This window comes from Saimiri boliviensis, chromosome 1 (assembly GCF_048565385.1).
Source record: "Saimiri boliviensis isolate mSaiBol1 chromosome 1, mSaiBol1.pri, whole genome shotgun sequence".
NCBI lineage: Eukaryota > Metazoa > Chordata > Mammalia > Primates > Cebidae > Saimiri > Saimiri boliviensis.
This window is the reverse complement of record NC_133449.1, coordinates 105,228,448-105,254,467: the sequence shown is the minus strand read 5'-3', so window position 1 is coordinate 105,254,467 and position 26,020 is coordinate 105,228,448. Positions and strand designations below refer to the sequence as shown.

The following is a 26,020-nucleotide window of genomic DNA, read 5'->3' as shown; positions in this document are numbered from 1 at the left end:
CAGACAAACATGTGCACACACGCCTGATAGAGTGACCAGGCCACTAAGGGGTCTCCCAAGCTCAGTCTTCCAACACCAGCCCTGTCTGGTAGGCCCCTGCCACCTCTGAAGTCAGGCCCCATGCCTCTGAGGCCCTCGAATGAGAAACACATCCTCCCGCCGCAGCAGGGTGTCCAGAGATGACATCCTAGGAGAAGAACTTCTGCCCTGAGACCCAAGCTAGAGTCCTGGGTGGGTATAGGTAGGTGTGGGTGGGGTGGGGTCTCTGAGGTCCCAAGACTCTTTCTTTCTTTGTGGGTAAGGGCCAGACTGACCTCTGGGCCTCTGGCTTCAAGAGCCCTAATCACTGAGGCTGGAAAAAGTTTAAAAATATCCTCATGTTTACATTCTTTCCAAGCCGGCCTCCCGATCCTCCGTGCTGGGTCCCTTTGATCTGGCCCAGTGCCTCTGGAAGGGGCCTGGGAGAGGAGGAGCATGAGGCCCCTACTGGGATCGATCCCTCACCCCCCTCCAGCTACAGCCCAGAGCCCCATGAGACACTCAACATCACAGACCCAGTGAGCGTCTGGGCCCTGGAAGGGAGCTGGGACTGGAAGGGGTGTCTTGTGCCCGATCACCCAGGAAGGCCAGGTTGGGGCTGCAGCTGGGGACCCTCTCCAAACTCCCTCCCAAAAGCCTGGGCCTCTTGGGGCCTCTAGGGAGTGTGTGTACGTGTGGGTCTGTAGGTCCCTAAACAATCCAGGCACTGGGGAAAGCCACATTTACCGAGCCCTGCAGTGCCTGGCACCCCACTAAATGCATTGTGCAGGGATTATCTCATGTTTTCCCAGTGACAAAAACTTATATCGCCAAGTAAGCCGAGGCTCAGAGAAGTGAAGCAGTTTTCCTGGAAACATGTAGCATGGATGAGCAGAGCATGGAACACGTGTTCTTCTACCCGCAAGCCATTGGCTGGCCCTCACCTTCCTCTAGCAGGGGCTAGGCCCTGCCTGCAGCATGAATCCTGCCTCACTAGAACGAATCTCTGCAAGCATTCACTAGCCCATTGCCAAGCCTAGAGACCAATCAGCCTTGTTTCTCTCTCCCTCTGCGACCCAGGACAAGCCACACCCTTCTCTGATCCTCACCTTTCTCTCTTTCTCTATTTATGTAGAGACAGAGTTTCTGCTTTGTTGCCTTGAACTCCTAGCTTCAAGAAATCCTCCCACCCTGGCCTCCCAAAGTGCTGGGATTATAGGCATGAGCCACTGCACCCGGCCACCTTTCTCTATAGAATGGGACTGAGGATCACAGGAGAGGTTTATGTCCCCAGATGCCCAAGGAAACTGGGCCCTCATCTGTGGAGAAGGGGTTTGTGGACCTTGAGGTCAGCTCCAGCATTGACACAACCAAGCAGCGATCTGGGGCCTGGAGGCCCCAGAAACTAGAAGCCCTGAAACTAGAACAGACACCTTAATTTGCCCTGGTATCCTGTCATTTACCCTTCCGTTTGTGGGTCTCCCACGCACCTGATTACCAACCCACTCATCCACCTACCAATCAGTCCATCCAGCCATGCATCTGCCTAGCCATCCACTTATCCACTCACCTACACACCCTCCTATCTCCCTACCCATCCATCTAGGATAAGGGCCAGAAAGTTATAGCTCAAGTGATGCATCTTATGGCCATTATGAACCTAGAAATTTCCCTCCTTCTCTTTGCAATTCACCTTTCCACCTTTACAAGAAGGAGCTGATCTGGGTATCTCTAAGACCCTGCTGGGAGATCTTGGGAGAGCAGAGACCACCTGAACACTGTGGACATTTCCAGAGAGATAACATGGACCCCGGCCAGATAGTTACGCCATGTGCCCTGGTTCTAAGACTCCCAGCTATTGCCCTTAACCTCCCTGACCTTCAAGATCCTCCACTGCAAAATGGGTCCAAAAATCCACCCTTGTACGTTGATGGGAAGATTAAATGAGATACAACCTCCAAAAGCTCTGCACCCTGGAGACCTCTGAGTGCATGCAGGCAGAGTGGCGGATATCCTGGCAGAGGGTCAGGGAAGCCCTGCCTGGATGCAAGTAGCCAGCAAAGCCTCCTGTGGGGGTACCTGAGCCAGGATGGCAGGGGCCAGCCTCAGGGTCCAACCCCTGGGCTAGGTATCCTGGCTGATTCTTCAACAGTTTGCCCGCCCTGTCTCTCTTAGCTGGGCTTGGCCACTATCCCACAGAATCTGCCAACAGTGGAGAGATTATCTCCTAAAAATAGGGCCTGGGCTCCACAGAGATTGTTTTTCTCCCTTCCCCGTGATTTACCATCATCAGCTCATCATGCTTGGGACAGAAAGTCCCACCCGGACTCCCCAGAGATGATTGAGAAGGGGACATGGGGGATCAGCATGTATATAGGGTCACCCACAGGTCAGGGATTAGAGGTCAATCTGGAGAGCTCAGCTCTTAGCAGGGCTCAGCAGGGCTCAGCAGAGCATCAGGACATGGCTTAATCTTGGGCCAGGGCCAGGGGTTCACCCCAGAGAGGGGCAGCTCCAGGGTAAGCCAAACAGGTACCTGTCCCACTCCCCTTCTCTGATTTCCTGCAGATGCTCTCATGCACTCACCTGCCTCTGTGTGAAACACAGCAGTGTCTTGGAGCCTGCACTAGGGCAGAAGGACGTATCACCAGCCTCACCTCTTGTGCTCCAGACCCATGGGGCCTCGCCATCCTGCCCAGGCCCCTGCAGAGACTGAGGGATTTCTGCCCATCACTGGGTGCAAGTGACTCATGCACAGAGGCACAAGGTGCTCATACATGAGCAGAAAATGGGGACTCACAAGGTTTTGCAAAGATGACATTCAGGAAAACACATAGATATCACCCTCAAAGACACCCCTCCTTGACCATCACCTGCATAGAGTTCACCCATCCAGGATCTGTGGCTGGTGGGCTCTGGATGCCCACAAAAATGACTCACTTTTCTGTGGCCCCAAGCTCTTACCAGTGGCCCATATGATGTCCCCATGTCCTTTTCTGCAAGGGACCCCAGTCTTGTCCTTCAAGCCCAGACCCTTTCTGTGTGGCAGGAGATGGGGAAGGGATGAAGGAGCATGTGTGCGTGCACACACACACACACACACACACACACACACACATATGCACACAGACACTGAGACACAGACATACCAATCCTGTAGGGCCCAGCCCAGCTTTCTGGGGCTTCATTATTTTGCAAACATACTGCCATTTGGAGCACTCCCATGGCCAGCCCATAAAGTCATTGTGCAGGCTCTGGAGACATGTCTGGTGATGGTGATTGTGCCTCTGGCTGGATCTCGGGTGCCGGGCTCTCTCCCAGGGGACTCAGATGGAGCCAGAGGACAAGATCCCAGCTAGGGCTGCCTGGACCATTCAGACGGTTGCCTTCAGGGGCACGCTGTCTGCTGGTTGATCCAGGTCCTTCTTCCTTGACAGGGTCCAGTGGGTGAAGATAAGGATGAGGAAGATGCCTGTGGGGCCCAAGAGGGATGGATCAGGACTTAGAAGAAGGGGCTGTGGGACTCGTTCATCATGAGGGACTTCCTGTGATTGGCATTGGTTTAATGAAGAGATGTGGTTTCCTGGACAGCATCCCGAGGCTGGGCTGGTATGACTCTGTGGTCCTGGTGCCTGGAGAAGCTTGACTGCTCGGACTGCTTGGCCCCTACCCCTCTGAGACTGTCCCAGTATACTCAGCCTCCAAAGTCCCCTTTTCTGGGGGACATCAGGAAACCAGTAAGTTGGACCCCAACTCCGTGGACCACCAAGAGAAAGGCTCATCACAGCACTGTGCTAGACGAGCAAGGAAAATCAGCAAGGAGAAAATTTGAGGGGCTAAAGAAATAAAGGGGATGAAAGAGGTGGCTTAGACTGATGCAATTAGGCTACAAAGACCTGGGCTCTGTCACAACCTGACTATGTAACCTTGGACAAGTCACTTAACCTCTCTGAGCCTCAGTAACCTCATCTGCAAAATGGGGAGATGCTAGGATCTACCTCACAGGGTTGCTGGGAGGATTCCAGGCAATAGTCCCTGCCACACAGTCAATGTACAATCATGTACCTACAGATGCTGTTATCAATGATGATGACAATGACTATGATCAAAGGGGCAGGTGCATAATGACTAAGAGAGTTGGGGGCTTCCTTTTTCAGAGCAGAGGGGTGCCATGGGGACAAAGGTGTTTATTTGGAGGCTATGGTTCCATCCATCCATCACCCTCACCCGCACGGGTAATGCCCAGCCTCCATTACCTATTGCTACCAGGGTGCCCACAAGGATGCCCACTGCTGACAGCTTCGTGGGCATGCCCTTCATGTGGCCCACCTTGCGCATGCACTGCCCCTCCACATTGCAGCGACACACGATCACTGTGGGGAGAGGGGAGGAAGGTAAGATTAGGGAGGGGAGGGCTCCCCGGCTACTCAGAGCCCCCAGCCCAGACACCTGGCTAATATGTGTGTGTTTGTGTACATGTGTGTATTCACTCGTGTGAAGATATATGCGCTGGCCAGGCACGATGGCTCACGCCTGTAATCCCAACACTTTGGGAGGCCAAGACGGGTGGATCACTTAAGCAGGAGTTCAAGACGAGCCTGGCCAACATGGCAAAACCCCTTCTCTATTAAAAATACAAAAAGTAGCTGGGCGTGGTGGTGCACACCTGGAGGTGCACACACTCGGGAGGCTGAGGCAGGAGAATTTCTTGAACCTGGGAGGTGGAGGTTGCAGTGAGCCTAAATCATGCTGCTGCACTCCAGCCTGGGTGACAGAGTGAGACTCTGTCACACCAAAAAAAAAAAAAAAAAAGTTTATGCCTCTGTGCCTGTTCCTGTGTGCACACAGGTATGTATGCCTAGTCATAGGTGTGCAAGTGTGCACAGGCGTGTGCTGCCCACGTAAGGAGCCTGTATGCATGTGTACCCAGCTCCCTCCCCCTGCGTCTCTCAGGAACTGCAGGCTGCACCCAAGCCCAACCTCACCTTGAACCCAGAGCTGCCACATCTGGGCATTGCGGCTGACCACCACGGGGACTATGTATTCCCGCGGCTCCACCCAGTGCAGAGCCAAGGTGAGGTAGGCATGGGAACCTGTCGGGACAGCAGGCAACGACCAGGGTCACCAGCCTGGACAGGCTCTCCAGGGGCTCCTCCCCCTAGGCCCAGCCCCTCCTCCATGGTAGAGAGGCATCTCACTTCCAAGTGACACCCCCTCCCTGCCTGGGCCACAGCCTCCCTCCCTTTCCCCACCACACACCATTGAGAGTCTGTAGGCGCCAATCCCGTTGCACCGTGGGGTTGGGACCAAGGGCGAATCTATAGGGACTGTGCCCACTGTCCAGGTCAGGGTCCTCACTGGGTCCACTCACGATCACGCCATGGTCCTGGCGGGGTGTGCAGAGGTATCGGGAGGGCACAGGGGCAGGAGTCAGGGCTGGGGCAGGAGGGGCCTTCAGGAAGTGGATCACCAGGGGCACAGAGGTGCTCAGTCTCGGCTCATCTGCAGAGGAGGCAGCACTGAGCTGGCCGTGTGTTGTCAGGGGAGGGGTGAGCTCCAACGTTCCTGGGCTGCTCCTACAGCCCAAGAGTCTGGCCCTGCAGACTCCCCTGCCATGCTTCTCTCCACCTGTCATCATTCCCATGCACTGAGAACATCCCTGATTGGCGGAGCTCACTGCCGCTGGCTCTGCTCTGTATCACAGCCCAGCTTGGAGCTGAACCCTGCCTCCCAGAGCTCCCCACCCCGGGGCCAGCTCTCTGTCCTGAGCAGTGTTCACAGTCCTCCACACCCGGCCCCAGTGACCCATTCACTCCAGCACTCCTTCCCCAGGGGCAGCCCCTGGCCCTCTTGCCACCTCCCTGGCCCTGTACCAGTCCCTGAAGCTGACACTCTGAGGGGCTAAAGGACAAGGACTTTCCGGGGCTAAAGGACAAGGTTGGGGGATTTTGAGGGTCGATCTACAAGAGTGGTCAAGAGGGGAGGCAGACACCAGACGTGCCCACAGGAGGAGTAGATGCGTTCTCAGAGAGGAACACTGAACCCAGCTTCATGCCTGCTTCTCCTGCTTGGAGCTGGGGGTTGCCAGCGAGAGCGTCTGGGCGGAAGCTCAGTCCTGCTGTCTGTCTGTCTGTCTGAGGTTTGTATCCCCTCCCAGGGGCTCCCACCGCTGCCTGGCCATACCTGCATCCTGGGCCTCCACAAACACAGTGTAGATGTTCCCAGGCTGGGCGCCCTGCAGGGACTGGGCGGTGCGCACCTCCCCGGAGACCTTCTCAATGCAGAGCCAGCCTTCTGAGTCATTGACCAGGGAGAACCTGCCGCCCAAGGAAGAGGGTGAGGAGGTACCGGGACTACATATAGGGTTTTGTTCAGAATTCCCCAGGACCCTATGAGTTGCTTAAATTCCACATCCTTTCTGAGACTCAGGGGCCACAGCAAAGCCTGGGGTGCCCAGTCTCTCTCTCTAGCTTCAGGATTTGAAGTTGTGGTTGTGGTGGTGGGTGTGTGGTGAACAATAGATCACGTGGGACGGGGAGAGACTCTCAGAGCCTGGGAGGCCCATTTCAGCTTTGCTTGTTCCAGGTCACCCTGCAAAGGAATCGAAGCCTGGGAACAACCTTGTCTGTCTGCAATCTGTTGGGAGTAGTTGGAGGAGGGCCTGGTCCTCCCTCCAGGTGCTGAGGCATAATCTGAGCTCTCATGGGGTCCAAAACACCCCCACCCGTGCCCTACCTAGTCCACCCAGCCCCAATCCCTGCCAGAAGGCACAACCTTGGCATTTGCCATAGTTTGAGAAATATTGCAGGCTGTCGATAATGTGAATCCCCTCTGAGGCCCTGGGGTCATCCCCAAGAAGCAGGGATGTTCCAGTCCAAGTAAGGGCTTGGGCTTTCAGCTCACCTGAGGGGTCGGCTCATGGGGTCAGAGGGCTGGACGGTCAGCAGGAGGGAGCCAGCTGGGGCACTGATGGGGACACTGGCCTCGTAGCTCTCCCGGTCCAACTTGGGGGGTGGTATCACCCTCTCCACCAGCACAGTCACCGTGGCTGTGGCTCCAGGGCCTGGGCCTGGTCCCAGCAGCTCTGCCACACTCCGCACCACCACCACCACCTCGTGACTTGGAGCTGCCTCATAGCTGAGGTTCTGGAACCGGGAGGCTCGGGTCACTGTGTGGGCCTGAGCGAGGCACATGTGCGTGCATGTGTGGGCCCCTTTCCCAGCCACCCCGGCCCTCACCTTGCAGAGTCTGAGTTGGACATGCCCAGAGTCTGGCTCCCAATCCAGGCCAAATGTCCCTTCCGTGTTCCCCCTCTCAATGGCAAAATCCATGAGGCGGAAGGCAGGCTCGAGGTCGGCATCAGTGGCTGTGAGTGTGGCCACCAGAGTCCCGGGCTCCACATCCTCAGGGAGGCTTATAGGCCCAATCTAGAGAAGAAGGAGGGGTGGTGAGCCCCCTGCCAGCATCCTTCCCAAGGCCTCCTCTCCTGTGTCTGCTTACCTGGGAAGTGGTGAACTCAGGGGCGTGATCATTGATGTCTGTGACTGTGACTTCAACCTCACATGTGCTGCTGAGGCCTGGGGTAGAGAGGGCATGTTGGTGAGGTCAGGGTAGGAACAGAGGGGACAGGGGGCCTGGGTCACCAGTCAAGGCACTTACCACCCTCTGTGCCTGCCAGGTCCATGGCCAGCACCAGAAGCAGGATGTCCTGGCCAGCTCGGAGTGGGAGTCCCCCCAGTGTCACAATGCCTGAAGTGGTTTCCACCTGGAAGGCTCTCCTCTCCACCCCATCCTCAGGCTCAGGGCTCAGAAGCTGATACACAATGTGAGAATTGGGGGAGCTGGGGGAATCTGCGTCCTCTGCTGACAGTCTAGTCACTTCAGTACCTGCAAGACAGCACCTGCCTGGATAGGACCACAGCCCAGCCTGGGGGCCTTACTCTCCGACTCCTTTGTGCTGAACTGAACTTGAGCTCGTGTGTGTTTGTGTGTGTGTGTGTGTGTGTGTGTGTGTTTTGTGGAGGGACATTGACATGGGGGCCTGAGGCTGGGTCCTTGTCCCAGAGAAGAGCAACACCAGATGGTTCACAGAGACATTGCCCCTCTCCCATCCCTACTAAGCCCGTAGCTCACCTGCGGGGCTGAGCTCAGGGATGCTGACTGCGGGACCGCGTGGGGGACAGACAGGCGGGTTGTCATTCTCATCCATCACCAGCACATGCAGTTCCAGAGGCGCTGCATAGTCCTCACCACGGGAATTCTGAGCCCACACCTGGAGCAGATACTGCGGTGGGCAGTGAAGGGGCTTCAGGTCAGGACCAAGGGAAGCTCCAGCCTTGCCTGGCTCTGAGTTTCCTTCTGATCAGCCAGCTCCAGCTCTTCAAGGCTCTTTTCCACTACCTCAGCCTCTGTTGCAGTTGTGACACCCCCCAAAATCAATGGGATAGTGACCAAGCACCCCCAGCCTGCATCCCTGGCTCCCCGTTCATATCACCTCAGCCTGGGCTTCTTGGTCCAGCTCTCTGGTCACGTAGAGGTTCCCCTCTGTATCCACATCAAAGGGTCCCGGGGGATGGCTCTCCAGGTGATAGTGCACATCACTCCCACTCCAGCGTACCTGGGAGGGACACCCCAGGCCGAGGGGCAGGAATAGTCCGTGTCAGCCCTTGAGCCCCATCTGATTTCTGAGTGAGGAGCCTGGGTCGCAGCTGTGTGACCCAGGCAAAGTGCTGCCCTCCCTGGGCCTGGAGTCCAGGTGGGATCCTTCTGTTCAGGGCACGTGTTGTTAGTGGCCTTGTCCTGGTCCAAGCCTGGACCCTACCCAAAGTGCCTGAATGACCAGATTACTTTATTTTCTGCCCTCACAGCCTGGCCCTGACCCCAGGGCATTCCTAGAAGAGGACTGAGACATTCCTGGCCGGGGTGACAATCCCCATGGCAGCAAAAGGTGGCAGCTGTTCTCTCTGAGGAAGCTTTGGGCAAGTTCAAGAGGTCAGAGCACAGAGTCATGGCTGCCAGAGGACGGCAGGGCAGGCGAGGGGCTGTGGGCCTGCGCCCAGGGCCTTGAACACCCCAGTCCACAGTGGGAAATGATGGGAAAAGTGGAGGAAGGAGCAGGGGTCAGGTGGGTTTCAGACTCAGCCCCCAAATATCCATGAGACTCAGGCCCGGCTGCACCGTCCATAGTGCTGCTTCAGCCACTGACAGCCACTTACTCACCTGGGCAATATGGTGGGGGTACAGGACTCTGAGATTCTCTGCCAGGTGGATAGGCTCTAGGGGCACCCAGATGCTCTCTACTATGGAGACTTCTATGGTGGCAGTGGCCTGATGGCCTGAGGCCTGGTCACCCATGTCCTTGACCTGTACCAACAGCTGGTAGTGGCCCTCCAGTGTGTGGTCGAGGCTGGTGCTCCCTAAAACAGGGAGGATGGTCAGCTGAGAAGGGGCCAGGGAGCAGGGACCAGGGCTTCATTCTCAGCAAAATACCAGACACAAAACCAAGCATATGGCAGGTGATTGGGACACTCTCTTGGCCAAGGGAAGAGAGGAATTTTAAGCACTGTTGTAAGCATCCAACCAGGATATGACCGTTTGCAAAGTCACCTCGATATCTATCAACACAACAAATGAATGATAGATTAGAGGTATAGATGGATAACCAGGATGAGGAGGTGGGTAGATGGTAGATGATGGGTTGGATGAATGGGTGGTTGATTTGGTAGGTGAATGGGACTTTGAGTGTATGAATGGGAGAGTGTTTGGATGAGTGACGGGGAGATGGATGGACTCTGTAGGTGTTTGGGTAGTAGGTGGGTGGATGTGTGGCTGGCTATAATGACGTCTGATTCACTCTTCTTTCCATCCCTAGTTCATGCTTGTTGTCTGAGTTTCCAGGTGCAGGTCTCTTCTGCCATCAATCGTGAGGTCACCCAGCCGCATCTTAGGCTACAGCTCCTCAGACTATTCCTATCCTTGTCCCTTAGGCTTGGGTCTTCGTGGAGCATGGAGCTGATGCCTTCCGTTTATGCCATTTCCCAGCTCTCCATGCCTGGCTCTGCCTCCATGGTCGCCTGCCTGGCTTCTGTCTCCACCTAGAGTGCCCTTCCTTCCTTTTTTACCTTTCAAGCTCCCACCCATGCTTGTCTTATGTTCAGATGCCACCTTCTGCAGCTTTCTCTGACCCTCCCTCCCCAGCATACCCCACTCAGGCTCACCCTTGGGGCTGAGGGCCAGAGCCCCCAACTGAGGCTCCAGCTGGAACATGTCTGGGAAAGGCTGGGCTGGAGCTTGGCTCAGGATGTGGAATCGAAGATCCGAGTTGGCTGTGCCTGGCTCATCCTGGTCTGAAGCCTCAAGGAAGATGAAGGGGATGCCTGGTTCATGGTGGGAGGGTAAACTGTAAGGAATAGAGAGAGTGGGGAGAGTCTCCCATGCCTCTCCTATTTCTCCCTAACCATCATCACATCAGGACTCTGGAGATGAGCCGTGGCTTTTTGTCCTACTTCCCAGATGAGCAAACTGAGGCCAAGAGTGGATGGGACCCTCAGTGGAGTAGAGGGATACGACGTAGGACAGAAATGGTACAGGATGGGCTGGACAAGGTGGCTCATGCCTGTAATCCCAGCACTTTGGGAGGCTGAGGCAGGCAGATCACCTCAAGAAGCCAGGAGCTCGAGACCACCCTGGCCAACATGGTGAAACCTCCTGTCTCTACTAAAACTACAAAAAAAAACAAAACAAAACAAAAAACCAGCCAGGAGTGGTAGTGTGTGCCTGTAATACCAGCTACTTGGGAGGCTGAGGAAGGAGAATCACTTGAATCTAGGAGGCAGAGGTTGCAGTGAGGCGAGATCACACTACTGCACTCCAGACTGGGCGACAGAGTGAGATTCTATCTCAAAAAAAAAAAAAAAAAGAAAAAAGAAATGAGACAAAAGTGGCTTCCCTGTCCCTATGCCAACTGTCTGGCTATCTCTTTGCTCTCTGCTATCCCATCAAGTTGACTGCCCTGGCCACTCACCAGGCCTGGTGCCCTGGCTCAGCTGAGCTCTGTAGATGGCTTGAGAGAAATGGGGCACCTGGTCATTTTCGTCCTTCACATGCACAAGCACAGGCTGTGGACCCCACAAGACACGTCCATCCTCCGTCTCCAGGGTGACCTAGCAGGGAAGGGGAGTCAGCGTCTGCCCCTGCCTTGCCTGCTCTCCCCTACACCCAGTCCAGACATACCTGTAGCTGGTACTCTGCCTGCTCCTCTCGGTCCAGGGCTCTGGTCACCAGCAGGAAGCCAGAATCTGGATCTATAGCAAAGGGGCCCTCAGCTGCCTTGCCTGAGTCCCCTGACAGCACAATCTGGCCTTTGGCTCCCTCACGGGGCAGCAGCAGCTGATGGGGGTGAACAGAAGTGAAGGGAGTAGTGGCCAGGCCTGGGAGATGCCCTCCATCCACCTGATGGCCTCATTTTATATGTGGGGAGACTGAGTCTCAGAGATGTCTGGCTCCTGTCTGAAGTCACACAGCCAGTAAGCATCAGGACTGAGACTCAGCGGCAGAACTCTTTTCCCTGGACCAGATGCTCCCCAAAACTCCCTGTCCTTCTTTCTGAAGCTTGAAACCTCACCACCGAGATTTCATTCTTTAACCTAAAGCTTTACTCTCTGCTGGGATTAAAATCTTGTTAGTCATTCTTCTCACTGCAGGTTGAGCATCTCTAACCTGAAAATCTGAAATACTCCAAAATTTGAAACTTTTTGAGCGCCAACATGTTATGATGAGTGGAGAATGCTACATCTGACCTCATGTGACAGGTCACAGCCAACACATAGTCAGAACTTTGTTTCATGCACAAAATCATTTAAAAATATTCAGCCAGGCGCGGTGGCTCACGCATGTAATCCCAGCACTTTGGGAGGCCGAGGTGGGTGGATCACCTGAGGTCAGGTATTCAAGACCAGCCTGGCCAACATGGCAAAACCCGTCTCTACTAAAAATACAACAGCAACAAAAAATTACCAGTGCATAGTGGCACACACCTCTAGTCCCAGCTACTCAGGAGGCTGAGGCAGGAGACTCTCTTGAACCCAGGAGACGAAGGTTGCAGTGAGCTGAGACTGTGCTACTGCACTCCAGCTTGGGCAACAAGTGTGAAACTTCATCTCAAAAGAAAAAAAAAAAAAAGGCTGGGCACGGTGGCTGATGCCTGTAATCCCAACACTTTGGGAGGCCAGGGCAGGTGGATCACAAGGTCAGGAGGTTGAGACCATCCTGGCTAACACGGTGAAACCCCGTCTCTACTAAAAATACAAAACATTAGCTGGGCGTGGTGGCAGATGCCTGTAATCCCAGCTACTCAGGAGGCTGAGGCAGGAGAATTGCTTGAACCCAGGAGGCATAGACTGTAGTGAGCCGAGATCATGCCACTGCACTCCAGCCTGGCAACAGAGGGAGACTCCATCTCAGAAAAAAAAAAAAAAAAAAAGGAAATGTATAGCATCACCGTCAGGCTCTATGTGTAAGGCATATATGAAACATAAATGAATTTTATGTCTAGATTTGGGTCCCATCCCCCAACATATATCATGATGTATATGCAAATACTCCCAAATCTGAAACACTTCTGGTCCCAAGCATTTCAGATAAGGGACACTTAACCTGTATAACATATACATACTCTCTGGAAGGCAGGGTTCCAAAGAGAAACAGCAAGAGGAAGGGTGTCAGAGGAAGGAAAAACAGGACTTTACAGGAAGGGAATCCTCCAACTCTCAGGCTCACCTTCATCAGGTATAAAGGGAAATTTCCACCATAGTTTTCTGGAACTTCCACAGACAGCTCTGCAAGCTGGGCCTCCAGGACAGCCTGTGGAAGGATTCTCACCTTGTCACCAGGCTCTATCCTCCTGCCTGGGCACTGGGACCCAACAGAAGAGGGGAATTTCTGCCCTTTCCCAGGGCCTGGCTGTATCTTCGTCCATCCACCCGCTGTCTGGCCTTTGACCCCCTCATCCCACAGTAGCCCTGTAGTCCCAGCTCTGACCCCTCCTGCGCCTTGCACTATTCTCAGTCAGTGCAATTGATCCAGGTGGAGTTGGGGGCAAGGGTGTCAACCTCCAAGGCCAAGACCCGAAGGAGATGGGGCATGGCCCAGCTCACCTGGGGAATGGAGAAGCAAAGCAGCCACAGCCAGGCAGGGACCATGGTCAGGACAGACCTGGGGGACGCGGCAGTGAGGATCCAGCCCAGGTGAGTGGGGAGGCCCTTTTCATCCCCCACACACAACTAGAGGGCTCAAACTACAGACTACCCTCCTCTTCCTCCCCTGCAAAAGAGCCGAGGCTCCCCATTTCCTTCAGGGTAGCGCCCTGCCCCTCGCCCAGGCCCACCAAGGGCCCCAGGTCCAGCCACCCTGCATCTAGGCTCTTGGCCCCTCAAGGACTCTACCAGAATTTCACCTCTAGACCTTCAGCTCCTTCTTGCCATAGCCTCCACAGCTTGCAGATCCCAAAGTGGTAATTTCCTAGCAACCCCCCAAATCACAAAAGTTCGAAGCTGGAAAGTCCCTGAAGACCTGGAGTAAATTCCAGAAGTCACCTCTTGTTGCAGGCAAGGCCTGAAAGGTGGAGTCTGGTCAAGGTCACAGAGGACTTGACCACGGGAGGATTCCTCCCAGCATGGGGCCTCCAGGACTGTCCCACCTCCCACTGCCACCCTCTAGACAACGAGCACCTCTGGAGCAGGAGCCTGGTACTTGTCTCATCATTTTCCAGCCCTTGTCATGGAGCTGGGCAGGCAGAGCAGCAACAAATCGACCATCCCTCTAAGATGGGGCCCTGGGAATTCTTTCGCAGACGACAAGGACAGGGCAGTGTTTCCCCCCTCCCAGACACCAACCCCAGCCTCAGCCATGCCCTCCCTTCCGATCCCAGACCCTCACCCTCCAGTGCCCAAGGCTGGCTCCCTTGGTCCAGCTGCCAAGCGAAAGGGCTCTTTCTCCAGGGAGCTCTGGCCAGGCCGGGCTGGGTGGGGCAAGGCAGGGCACTTGAGCAGGTAGGAGGTTCAGCCACGCTTGCTCAGGAGTGGAAAAGGCCACTGGGCCCACAGCAGCAGGCCTGGCCCCGCCCAGCCCCCCAAGTTACTCATTGACTGTGGAAAGCTAGGAGCTGCTCAGCATCCATGACTGCCAGCCCCAGGAGGTGGGCAGATCATTGGCCTGGCACTCCCTCAACCCCAACACAGACCAGGGGGTATTCCTTGGCCCTCTGGGTTTGGACACTACTTTTTCTGTGGCTCCAGACTTGGTCTCACTTATCTCCCAGGCTCCAGCATCCGCAGCCTCCCCTTTGCACACTCTTCCTTTTGCATGGAATACCCTTCCCACTCCTTCATCTCTGTGGTAAGTACCTGCTTATGCTTCAGTGCTCCGCTCAAATATTCCTTTCTCCAGGAAACTTCCCCTATGTTCCCAGGCTGGTTCAGGAGCCTCCTCTGGGAATGCCCCACCCCCTCACACCATGCCATGTGCTGTCTCTATTAATACACAGAGGACACCAGATTGTCATTATCTGCCTCTTCCATTAGACTGGAAGCCCTTTGAGAGCAGAACCCAGGGGCTCAACAATGATCTGGCTCTCATTCTGCCCTGGCAGCTCCCCATGGCTTGTGGAACTAAAGGAGCTGGAGGTTGCAGAGGACGGGTGAGCAGTGTATCAGCGGAACCGGGTATTGGGGCTCCAGACCACCCCCTTAGGGGGGATCTGTGGTGGGGAGGTGCAGCAGCCTGTGAGCTCCCCAAGTCCTCACATTGGCCACAGCCACTCAACAGTGACAGGGCTGAGACAATGGACGGTCTCGTGCCTCTAAGAAGATTAAACCAGCTCAGGTGACCTTGAGAGAGTTGCAGGGCTGAACAGGGGCCCCTCCCCCAGTGAGGGCAGCCAAGCAGAGCTAGGAGACGCTTCTGGGGCCTGGGAGTCTGGAATGATGGGAGAGTGTGGGAGGATCCTGATCTCTAGTCCCTCCTCAGCCTTGGAGCTTCCCATGGTCCCCCCGGAGTCCTTCCCACTATACATCTGATTAGTCTCTCTCAGGCCAGAAGCTACGCTTAGCTGCTCCCAGCCTTGTCACAAGCTGAGTGCCTGCTTCAGGGTCCCCCTGGCACCCAGCCTGGAGCAGGGCAGCATGGGAGGTTGAAGGGGGTTTCACATGCATTGAGCTCCTGCGAGGCGCCTAGCATTGCTCTGAGCACATACCTTTATTATGCCACCCACTCTGTTCTGAAGGGGCATTGTGTCCATGTCACACGCTGGGGCACAGAGAAGCTGAGTGTTTTGCCTAGGGGTCACATAGCCAATAAGTGACAGAGCCAGGTCCTGGGGACCCTCACTTGCTCTGAGACTACCATGCCCTCTGCATTCCTCTAAGTATGTTGTGGAGAGGGGCAGAGTACCAACAGCTCTGAGCAGTTACCTCTGCCCTGAGGAGCACGTGGGTGAATCTCAGAGCTCCCCCGCAGAGGGAGGGGTAGCCCTCAAGCCTCCTCTTGCCATTCAACAAGCTGTAATCAGTATTCTAACCAGGTTGCAAGGTCTCCCTGGAGTCTGTGGAGTGAATAAATTGAACTAAGAAAGGAATGTATGGACCCTGGCCCAGAACTTTCTTAGAAACTGTCCCCCACCTCGCCCCAGTCTGCCTCCAGGCTTTGGAGATGGGCAGACCTGTACGCCACTCCTCACTTACCCACTTCCCACCTAGCACCAAATGGGGATGATATTTTCCTGAGACCATGTAGGTAAAAACTCTTAGCAGCACTAGTGCCAAGGGTGGGGGAGCCACGGGCACGGGTGGGCAGGGAGACAGGTGCACCCCCAGCCATAAGCACAAGTACACCTTCTTTTTTTTTTCGAGAGGCAGTCTCACTCTGTTGCCCAGGCTGGAGTGCAATGGCGCTATCTCAGCTCACTGCAACCTCTGCCTCCTGGGTTCAAGTGACTCTTCTGCCTCAGCCTCCCAAGTAACTGGGACTACAGGAGTGCACCACCATGCCCAGCTAATTTTTTGTATTTTTAGTAGAAACGGGGTTTTACCATATTTTACCATATTTACCTGGCCAGGCAGGTCTCGAACTCCTGACCTTGTGATCCACCCATCTAAGCCTCCCAAAGTGCTGATTATCCCAAGTGGGATTACAGGTGTGAGCCACCGTATCCGGCTCAGTACACCTTCCTATACACATGCAAGACCTTCCATTCCAGCAGGAAGGGCTCCAGGCAGCTGTTCCCACCCAAACCTAATTAGCCAATGCTAACCATGGAATGTTCTGGCCTGGACACTCACAGTGGAGAGAACAGTGAGGGCCTCCTCAGTACCTCAACCGCAGCGGAGAGGTGGAGGAGCCATGTAGAGTTGAGGGTGCCTGTGTGTGCCTTCACAAACCACCTCTTAGAGGTCTCTGTCCCCAACCTCAGCTGATTCCAGCCCTTCAGGAGGGAACAGGGCAGAAATACCAGCTGTGGAGCCAGATCCAGGGTTCCCGCCTGGTTGTGAGGCCCAGGGCAGAATGTGCTCCCTTAAGAAGCCTCAGTTTCCCTTTGTGGACAGTGAGGTGATTGAACCCTCAATCAGTTGGGCAATGCCAGGCCCCAGTGCAGAAAGAGAAGAATCTGGATAACAGGGACTGGGAGGGGTTTGTGCCTCCTCCTGCTGGTTGAAACCCCCAAACAGGCCCACTGCTGGTCCCAGCTGGCTATATCCCGACCCTCACATTTACACATCACGGCCACACACTAGGGTGAGGCAGTGAGCCCCCATCCCTCAACTTCAGAAATGCTTCCTGCTCCTGAAGCGCCCAGATGGTAGAAAAGAGAGTCAACAGCCATGCCATATCAGGAAATAATCTTTATTACAAAAATCTGCATGTAAACAAAGAGCCACCACACTTAATAGCCTCCCTCCAGGGCAGGCACACCGGGGCTGTGAAGGAGTCCGGGCACACAGGCCTGCCCCTTTGCTGCGCTCTGACTGCTTGGGACGCATCTGAGCCTGCGTATGCATCTCTGTGGGCCCTGCTCTCACTGGCCCCTGGGAGCCGCCTCGCTGGGCAGCACTGTCTGTCCATGACCATGAGGTCGGGGGTGCCCGGCTGGCAGCTCCGAGAGACCCAGAGTCTGAGCCAGCCCTGAGGCACCTGGGGCGGTTGGCTGGGCCAGCCCACCAATCCATCAGTCCATCTGCCCACCACACCATAGTGAGAGTGCATGGGATCTAAAGAACGGAGAGGTCGTGGCAGGACTTGGACTTGGCGCGAAAGGCCATCTTGCGGCTGTTACGAGCTACGATGCGGCCTAGGAAGCGCTTTGCCTTTTTGCCGAGGCTCTCTCGCCTCCGGGTACCTGCTTGCCGTCGTGCATTGGCCTCTTTGCTGTCCCTGCGGAGGCGTATCTGGCGCACGACACCTTCAAATAGTGCCTGGACATTGTGGTGCAGTGCTGCCGATGTCTCAATGAACTTGCAGTCAAAGACCACCGCGCAGGCTCGGCCCTCTGTGTGGGAGGGGACAGGCAGGCTCCAGTAAATAAAGTGTGGGTGAGTGAGGAATCCCCTCCAACCCTGGCCCCACCCATGCGAGCTGCCATTTGAGAATCTGCAGGATTCTCCCTCAAAACACAGAGACCCCAGCTCCTATACTGAGGGTACTGGGCACTGCTGCGTCACCCAGTAGGCAGAGTGCCTGCATTTAAGGAGTCCCCAAAATAGTGGCCCTCAAAAGGAGATCCATTTATTGAAATAATTTGAAGCCTGGTATTTAAACAAAGTATAACAGTAGCCAACACAGGAAAATGAGAACTATGTTGGAAAATTTAGTATTTTCTAATCTAAGGTTATAACACAATGAATGACCCAGTGGACTGGGGATTGGGGGGGTGAGATCACTAAGTCACTGCTGGGTTTCTCTAAGGGACTCAGTACTGGGGGCCACAGAGAAGGCTGCTGAGGCTAAGTGGGAAGGGTCCTCCCCAAGGCTAAGTCTACTTTGAGAATGGCCCAGACCTGGAACACAGGCTCTGACCTCCTGGCCTGTTTCCCTGCTCTCTCTTCCACCTACTTACCCCCCAACCAGCTAGGCCAGGACCAAGAGGGGCAGGAGAGGAGAACCCCATAGTGCTCCAGCTCCCCTGTCAGATTCGGCAGTGAGCAGGCAGTGGCTCTCTCCCATTTCCCTCCCCTCCAATTTTCTTCCTGAACATTTTTAGCCTCTGATGATCCCCAGGGACTCAAGCTGAGCCAAGACTGCCTGGATCAGGGCCCAGCTGGGCGCTCCCTCCCCCTGCAACCTGCCGCCTACTCACCATCCACCGAGACCTCCCGAGAGCGCACCAGGTCGCTCTTATTGCCCACAAGGATGATGGGCACATCATCTGTTTGCCGGGCACGCCGCAGCTGGACCCGCAGTTCTGAGGCCTTCTCGAAGCTGCCCTTGTCCGTCACTGAATACACGATGACATAGGCATCCCCCATGGCCATGCAGTGGCCGGGCAGCCAGCGGCCCCCGTCCTGGGGAACACACACACACATCTACCCAACAGTCCTCCTGTCCCCGAAACAAGCCTGGCACTCCCAGATCTTACCCCAACTCACTCCTCCCACCCTTGCCCTGAGTCTCAGCCTGTACCCTACCTGCTCCCAAATGTCGTAGACCATGAGTGATGCCTCTTCTCCATCCACCACAATACAGCGATCATAGGTGTGCCCTAGGCAGGAGACCAGTAGACAGGTTACCAGATGGCTGTCAAAGCCCCTGCTGCCAGGTTTCCTGTTCTGGCCACACCCTCCAACTCCTCCCTGGAGCCCTCCTCTCCACTTGCAGATGGCTGGCATGTGGCAAAAAGAGTGCCAGGCAGGAAAGTGGGAGCTGGAGGGCATGGTGTGCCTGAATTCCACCCACATGCCCCCAAGCTAGCAATGTCCCAGGTGGCCGCTCTAATGCCCCCTGCCCTCCTGCTGCCTGGGTCCTGAGGTGGCTGTGACCCAGTGGCTTGAGTTAGAATGTCATGCTCCCTGGGGACCTTGGCCACCTAGGGCTCCTCTCTTAGAAACCTCTCTAGTAAGAAACTCTGACCTGTCCCTGACAGGTATGGAGGGATGTCCTGTCCCATCCCGCAGAGCAACCATATCTATGCCCCCGCCTTCTGCTCTGGGCATTCTTCCCTACCAAAGGTTAGGGATGTCCCTTCTCCCTTTGTTCTCCATTTATGACATGGGTAGGTAAAGGCATGATTCTGAAAGTGCCAATAGAATTCCACGGTATTTGTGGCTTTGAGTCCTGGTCTCAGCCCCTAGTCCTAGCCCCAGGATCGCCCCTCCCCTGGACAGCCCAGTCCCCTCACCTGCTGCCTCTGCTTCAGGTCCATCCTCAACACCGCCGAAGATGCGCGCCAGGGCGCTCTTGCCCACGCCGGGCGCCCCCAGCAGCAGCACCTTGTAAACGCTCTCGTCTGAGTCGCTGCCCCCTGAACTGAGCGAGTCCGAGGAGTCCTCCGGCCAGTCCAGCCTGGGACCCTGGGTCCCTGTCCCGGCCGCGGCCGCCGCCAGGGCGCCCGGGGCCAGCGCCGCCTGCAGGTCGCGCTCGTCCACCGGCATGCTGCGGCGGTGCAGCGGCGGCGCGGGGCCCCAGGGCGTGCTGCCCCGACGGCCCTCGCGCTCCCGGCCCCCGCCGCTGCTCCCGCCCACTCCGCTGCCACAGCCGTTCAGGGTCATCGCGTCCGGGGCCGTCTAGGGGAGCAGGAACCGGCGTGGCGTGTAAGCCGCGAGGGAGGCGGGACCCTGGGCGCACCTGCCCAACCCGGAGTCAGGTGGGATGCTGGGGCCAAGGTCCCACCGCAGTCCTCCCCCAGTCCGGAGGTCGTCGCGCCCTCACCCGGACCCCTCCGGACCTGGCGCATCCATCTGCAACCCAGACGGTGCAGCCGCCCCGACCCCTCTCCGCCAGGACACTCACCCACTCACACACAGACACGCGCAGGACTAGGATCCGGGCTCAGATGCCACCCACTGGTAGTCCAGACTCGAACTCTTGGGTCTCCGCCGCTGCTGCCGCTGCAGCCACCGCCTTCTCCGCCCGCACTAGGTCCGGGCTCCAGAGCCGCCTATTTAAGCTTCTGCCCGCCTCCGCTCCCGCCCCCAGTCCACGCTGCTGCGGGGGCTGACGTGTCTGTCCACCCCCACCAGGGGAATCCCCCACCCTTCGCCTCAGACCTCACACCCTCGACACCCCGCCCCACCCGCCAGGGGCGGAGCCAGTAGCTATCTGGGAATAGAGGGGCTGACCCGTAGGCGAGGTCCAGGGCTGAGTGTGAGTGTGAGAAGGAGAGAGCGAGCGACGTTGGGGGTGGGGAGTACGTGATGGGAAGGCAGGCAGCGGGATAAACCCGACCAGCCAAGAGCAGCAACTGCCCTCTGGAGAATAATTCAGTTTGGCCCAGTGAGAGTTAAGTCTCCCTTTCCTCTCCCCTAGTACCCGATTGTAGTCCTAGCAAGTAGACTAGTTACAGATGGGACAGAGATCTCCCTTCCCTGCCCAGGACACACTCCCCACAGGCTCAGGATGAGCTAGAATTTAAGGGGTATCCACACAAAATCCTTTCCACTCCCTCCCCACCCTGGATTTGAATATTCTCCCTAATGAGCCTACCCTTCAGGGTGAGGGTTGGTGTCACCCCATGACCCCCTCGGGGTCCTGAGAGGGCTGCTGCGGAGAGGAGGGGAGGGGCGTGGCTCTGGCAGTGTTGCAGGTGGAGGTGCCTGCTTGAATCCTGGGGAGGAAATGTAAGCCCAGAAGAGGGAAGGGATTAAACTCAGTCCACATCTCACCTTCCAGCACCCACCAGGCAGCTGCCAGCAACTCTGCTAAAAATAAATAATCTGCCCCGGCCCTGGCCCTGGTTATGCTCCTGGGCTGGAAGTTGCCCAGAGTAGGGGAAATCCAGACCAATGGGTGTTGGATGCAGCAGGAGCCAGCCACTTTGATTTGTTAAGGTCTCCCTTCTTCCCTCTAGCTGGAGGCTGAGCTGGCCACCCAGGGCACATCCAGGGCCTGGAGATTCACACACACCCCGACCCAAGAGGGGCATAAACACAGGGTGTAGTCAAGGCATGAGGAGTGTCTGAGCCCCCTGCTTATCTCTCAAGGGTGTGAGGGTTGCAGGTCAGGCTGTGAGGTATTTTGTGATAAGGACCTGCTATTAGACTGTGACATCTGATTGTGACAAGTGTGGGGGCAGGAGGGCACCCATTTGGGGCTCAGGTGAAATCACAGATGGATAGACCCTGGTGGGCAGCGGTAGGTTGTCATGAAGACCTGGGCCAGGCTCTTTAGCTGCTGCATCAGTTTCCTTGGCAACACCTAAGAAGGCCTTGGATTGAGGAGGGCCTGGCTAGGTAAGATGAGGGCCCTCTTGTTCTTGAGGTCTCCAAAGTAGGCAAAAGGTAGGCTGAGAGGTGGCCAGCCCATGGTCCTGAGGGATCTTGGAGGCCTGGGCAGCCCCACACTGGTTCTGGGTTCCTGGAAGAAGTCCAGTGGGAAGAGAGAGTTATGAGCAGAGCCACCTGTTAGCGGACAAGTCTAAAGAGCCAGCACACACTTCCCATGAGGAATCCTGGCTGGGCTGCCTGTGCCCCCTCTAACCCCATGACTGTGCCACTGGAAAGAGCCCCTGGGTGTCCAGCAGAGGGTGGGGGTTGGGGGTAGCTGTGGCCCTTCCCAGCAGGGGGCCAGTCAAAGAAACAGGGCTGGGTTTCCCCTCTGGCAATCTGAGCTCTTGACCTCAGCAGTGTTTTTTCATTGCCAAGGGAACTGCATCCACAAAGGGCCACTCAAGCCCCAGGCATTCCAGTGGCTGCTCCAACAGGCTAGAGACACTCACCACAAGCTAGATATGGCAGGGGCCCCAGGCATTAACACCAGGACATGACCTTGAGACACCCCCCTCCCACCACCTGGTCCTCCCAGCTCTCTGGGCTGAGCATAGCTGCCTAGGAGGAATAAATTGAGGCTAGACCACCCCTAGGTCGTCCCGGGCTTCAGATCCCAGCTGCACCCCTTGCTAGCTGTTTCACCTCTGTCCATTTATCTAGGCTGAGCCTCGGTTTCTCCTGTTTGAACAGGGGTGATCTCTTCCTGATGATTATTATGAGACATAGCAAACACGAAATGCAGAGGCACAGTAGTTGGCTCAAGTCTGGCACACAGTAATATCTCACTAAGAACAGTTTTATCATCATCCTTGGTTGGATGAAGCAAGTTAGGTGAATTTGTGGTCCCTCTCCTGCTTCTACTCCACTCTCTCCAGGACAGTAGTCGGCCCAAGAGTGAGGCAGAGGTCTCAGGAATAATACAGACACCTTTCACCTAACCCCATACCCATGTCTTCTCTCTGTGGGACCCCACACTCTTCCCCATCCCTTAGGTGACAAGATGTTGCTAAGGGATCTGGGCTGGGCTTCAGTGTCCCCACCACCTCCTCACACCATAGCCTTTAGGCCCCAGGGCCTCTGCTGTGTTCTAAGGCCCCACCATTCATTCATTCCACGGACTTGTACTAAATACCTACTGTGTGCCAGGCCCTCATGCTGGGGGCAGGATGATGAGCAAAAATAGACATGGCTGGGCATGTTCACACATGTCATCTAATCCCTGGGTCAAACTCAGCTATGATTTGTTGTTCCCATTTTGTAGACATGGTAACCAAGGCCTGAGGGGTCACAGGCCAGAAAAAACAGAGCCAGACATACCTGGTGGAGGGTTTCAGGAACCTCAGGCTTCACCACCCCCAGTACCTCCGTGTCCTCAGATAGCACCTGGGGTTCCAGAAAGTTCCTTGGGCGCTGGCCCAGGATGCACAGATGGTGGCCCTGCAGGCAGCCAACAGCCAGGCACAGATGAGTCAAGAGTGACAAGGGGACTATTTGATACACCAGCTGTGGCATGAGCAGTTTGAGGTCCCTTACCCACCGTGGCTTGGCTGCCAGGAGGGCCAGCTGAATGACTCAGCCACACCTGCTGCCCCATGACTCCCCTCTTCACCAGCTCAACACAGACACCATGACCACCTCAGACAGGGACTGTCAAGCAGAAGGTACACACAGCCCAGGGTGTGAGGCCTTCCTCGGGAAGGCTCCCTGGGGCCCAACTGCTCACCTACCTCTTTGGAGCCCTCAGCTTCCTCATCTGTGTGGGATACAGTGCCTACATCATTGGACCTAGGCCTAGACCCATTTAAATCTCCCAAGAGCAGTCCCGAGCAGTTGCCATGACTGTCTCCCTATCACAGATGAAGCTGCTCAGGGCCTCCTTTACTCCCCAGACAGAAGTTTTCTTGTTGTTGTTTTGAGACAGGGTCTTGCTCTGTTGCCCAGGATGGAGTGCAGTGTTGCAATCAGTTCACTGCAGCCTCAATCTCCTGGGCTTGTCAAGAGATCCCCCCACCTCAGCCTCCCAAATAGCTAGAACCACAGGCTTGCACCACCATTCCCCACTTTTTTTTTAGAGACAGGGTCTTGCTATGTTCCCCAGGCTTGTCTCAAACTGCTGGGCTCAGGTGATCCTCTCACATCAGCCTCCCCAAATGCTGGGATTACAAGTGTGAGCCACTGTGCCCAGCTAGAAGTCTTGAGAAGTAAATTAGAGTATCCCTTGGTATCCACAGGGGATTGGTCCCACGATCCCCATGAATCCCCAAATCCATGAATACTCAACTCCCTTACATATATTTTACTTTATTTTTTAAATTCAACTGAAGTGGCTGAGATCAAGTCCCTTACATAAAATGGCACAGTATCTGCATGTAACCTCTGCACATCCTTCCATATACTTTTTCTCCAGATTACTACTGTAATACCTAATACAATGTAAATGCTATGCAAGTAGTTGTTAGACTGTGTTGTTTAGGGAATGATGACAAGAAAAAAGTTTGTATATGTTCAGTTAAAGACACAGTCATCCTAGGCCTGACTACAGTTTTGATCCACAGTGGGCTGTACTCATGGATGTAGAAGCCATGGATAATGGAGGTCTGGCTACATTTATTCTAGAAGCCCATTTCCTGTCCTAAAAATTGGGGATAAGAACAGAACAGCAAGCTAGGCGTGTTGGCACGTGCCTGTAGTCCCAGGTATTCAGGAGGCTGAGGCAAGAGAATCTCTGGAACCCAGGTATTCAAGGCTGTAGTGAGCTATAATCACACCTATGGATAGCCACCGTACTCCAGCCTGGGCAACATAGTGAGATCCTGTGTCTCAAAAAAAAAAAAGAGAGAAAGAAACTGCTGCACAGGGCTGGAGAACGGACTGGCTAGAAATAAGTGTAAAGCCCTCGGCTGAATGCCACTCTCAGGACAGGCTCAATGTTGTCAGCAGGCCCCCAAGAACAGACTTGCAAAAGGGCCAGGATTCCTGCTGAGGCTTCTCTGCCTGCAATCACATCTGATCCTCAGTAGGGATGGAGTGGGATTGTGCACTGCTTCTTAATATTGCCATTTATCCTCAGAGAATGAGACTAAGACAGGAGGGATATTTCCCCTGGGAAAGCAATCCTAACCAGCTAAACTGAGGTCTAAGCCCTATAGTCTGTCCAGGTGGCCAAATGCAATCTGGGCACAGGGCCAAGGAGGAGCAGAGGCCAGAGACCAAGCACATCACTTAACTGCACTGAGCTTCCCTCTTACTCACACGCCTTTGGGAGAGCTGATGGGGAGGGTGCCTCAGGTTCCCTTCAACAGAGAAATCGAATGTCACTGCCCTGACCAGGGGATCAGACTGAGCATCACTAACAGCAGGAAAAGCTGGCATCGCACACCTACTAGTGGGTTTATAAAATACATATGCTGCTCCCCTGGGCAGGGTTTTCATCAAAAAGCTCAAACCTGGACTCATTTAGGCCTTTAGACCAACTTCCAGTCACAGGCAACACAAATCAGGAATAAATCAGACTGCAGGACTGGGACTTCTCTGAACTTTTCAAAAAAATCACTGTGAAGAGAGATAAACGGACGGGCATGGTGGTTCATGCCTGTAATCTCAGCACTTTGCCAGGCTTGAGCCCGGGAGTTTGAGACAAGCTTAGGCAACATAAGGAGACCCAGTCTCTACAAAAACAAAAATAAAAAAATTAGCCTGGCATAGTAGCACATGCCTGTAGTCCCAGCTACTCGGGAGACGGAGGCAGGAGGATCACTTGAGCTCAGGAGGTTGAGGCTACAGTGAGCTCTAATCGCATCACTGCACACTCCGGCCTGGGTGGCAGAGCAAGACACTACCTCTTAACAGATTTTTTTTTTTAATTAAAAAAACTAAAAACCAGCTAGGTGTGGTGCTCAAGCCTGTAATTCCAGTGCTTTGGCAGACCAGGTGAGAGAACTGCTTGAGGACAGGAATTTGAGACTAGCCTGGGCAACACAGCAAGGCCTCATCTCTAAAAAAAAGAAAAAAGAAAAGAAAAAAAATTTATTGGGCTGGTTGTGGTGGCTCATACCTATAATCCCAACATTTTGGGAGGCTGAGGTAGGAGGGTTACTTAAGCCCAGGAGCTAGAGACTGGCCTGGGCAACCTAGGGAGACCCTGTCTCTACAACAAAAATTAAAATTAACTAGGCACAGTGGTACGTGCCTGCAGTCCCAGCTATTCGGGAGGCTGAGGTGGGAGGACTGCTTGAGCCCAGGAGGTCAAGGCTGCAGAAAGGTGTAATTGTGCCACTGTAGTCCAGCCAGGGCAACAGAGCAAGAATCTGTCCCCTCAGAGAAAAAAAATGGCCATGTATGCCTGTAATCCAAGCTACTTGGGAGGCCAAGGCTGGAGAATTGCTTGAACCCAGGAGTTGAAGGCTGCAGTAAGCTACAATCTAGCTGTTGCACCTGGGCCTGGGCGGCAGGGTGAGTCTGTCTCAAAAACAAAACAAAAACAACTATAAATGACATCTTAGGGAAATCCAGATATGCCTGGGTATTAGACA

The 26,020-nt window shown here is 55.1% G+C and overlaps 2 protein-coding genes across 5 annotated transcripts; both read right to left on the bottom strand.

Moving 5' to 3' along the window:
- Window positions 1-3,172: 3,172 nt before the first annotated feature.
- CDH16 (cadherin 16) lies at window positions 3,173-14,557 on the bottom strand. 4 transcript variants are annotated; one of them, XM_010346740.2, is made up of 19 exons: window positions 13,954-14,040; window positions 13,472-13,587; window positions 13,173-13,230; window positions 12,796-12,879; window positions 11,251-11,406; window positions 11,042-11,180; window positions 10,236-10,394; window positions 9,238-9,434; window positions 8,513-8,635; window positions 8,152-8,302; window positions 7,678-7,905; window positions 7,519-7,595; window positions 7,257-7,445; window positions 6,922-7,163; window positions 6,202-6,335; window positions 5,278-5,520; window positions 5,004-5,111; window positions 4,275-4,391; window positions 3,173-3,490 (listed from the first exon to the last, which is right to left on the bottom strand). In XM_010346740.2, exons 3-19 carry the CDS (start codon window positions 13,215-13,217, stop codon window positions 3,393-3,395), a joined length of 2,490 nt encoding a protein of 829 aa, XP_010345042.1. In that variant the 5' UTR covers window positions 13,218-13,230; window positions 13,472-13,587; window positions 13,954-14,040; the 3' UTR covers window positions 3,173-3,392. The 4 variants fall into 4 exon arrangements, with proteins under 4 accessions (XP_010345042.1, XP_074258065.1, XP_039317668.1 ...); XM_074401964.1 differs by lacking the exons at window positions 13,472-13,587; window positions 13,954-14,040 and adding an exon at window positions 14,421-14,557 and having other exon boundaries at window positions 11,251-11,321; XM_039461734.2 differs by lacking the exons at window positions 13,472-13,587; window positions 13,954-14,040 and adding an exon at window positions 14,421-14,439.
- A 2,343-nt stretch (window positions 14,558-16,900) lies between these two features.
- RRAD (RRAD, Ras related glycolysis inhibitor and calcium channel regulator) lies at window positions 16,901-20,188 on the bottom strand. Its single transcript, XM_039461744.2, has 5 exons — window positions 20,014-20,188; window positions 19,403-19,787; window positions 18,693-18,766; window positions 18,365-18,569; window positions 16,901-17,557 (listed from the first exon to the last, which is right to left on the bottom strand). The coding sequence occupies exons 2-5, from the start codon at window positions 19,770-19,772 to the stop codon at window positions 17,280-17,282; spliced, it is 927 nt and encodes a 308-aa protein (XP_039317678.1). The 5' UTR covers window positions 19,773-19,787; window positions 20,014-20,188; the 3' UTR covers window positions 16,901-17,279.
- Window positions 20,189-26,020: the final 5,832 nt, after the last annotated feature.

Excerpts from the sequence above, each read along its gene's own strand:
- CDH16 (XM_074401964.1), bottom strand. The coding sequence starts at position 14,537 with ATGGCATGGTGTGAGGGGGTGGGGCATTCCCAGAGGAGGCTCCTGAAC. Across the intron at positions 12,880-13,172 it reads TTTGCTTCTCCATTCCCCAG|GCTGTCCTGGAGGCCCAGCT; the intron begins GTGAGCTGGGCC and ends ATCCTTCCACAG. Across the intron at positions 9,435-10,235 it reads TCTGGCCCTCAGCCCCAAGG|GGAGCACCAGCCTCGACCAC; the intron begins GTGAGCCTGAGT and ends TCCCTGTTTTAG.
- RRAD (XM_039461744.2), bottom strand. The coding sequence starts at position 19,772 with ATGACCCTGAACGGCTGTGGCAGCGGAGTGGGCGGGAGCAGCGGCGGG. Across the intron at positions 18,767-19,402 it reads ACCTGAAGCAGAGGCAGCAG|GGCACACCTATGATCGCTGT; the intron begins GTGAGGGGACTG and ends TCTCCTGCCTAG. Across the intron at positions 17,558-18,364 it reads TCGGGAGGTCTCGGTGGATG|AGGGCCGAGCCTGCGCGGTG; the intron begins GTGAGTAGGCGG and ends CCTCCCACACAG.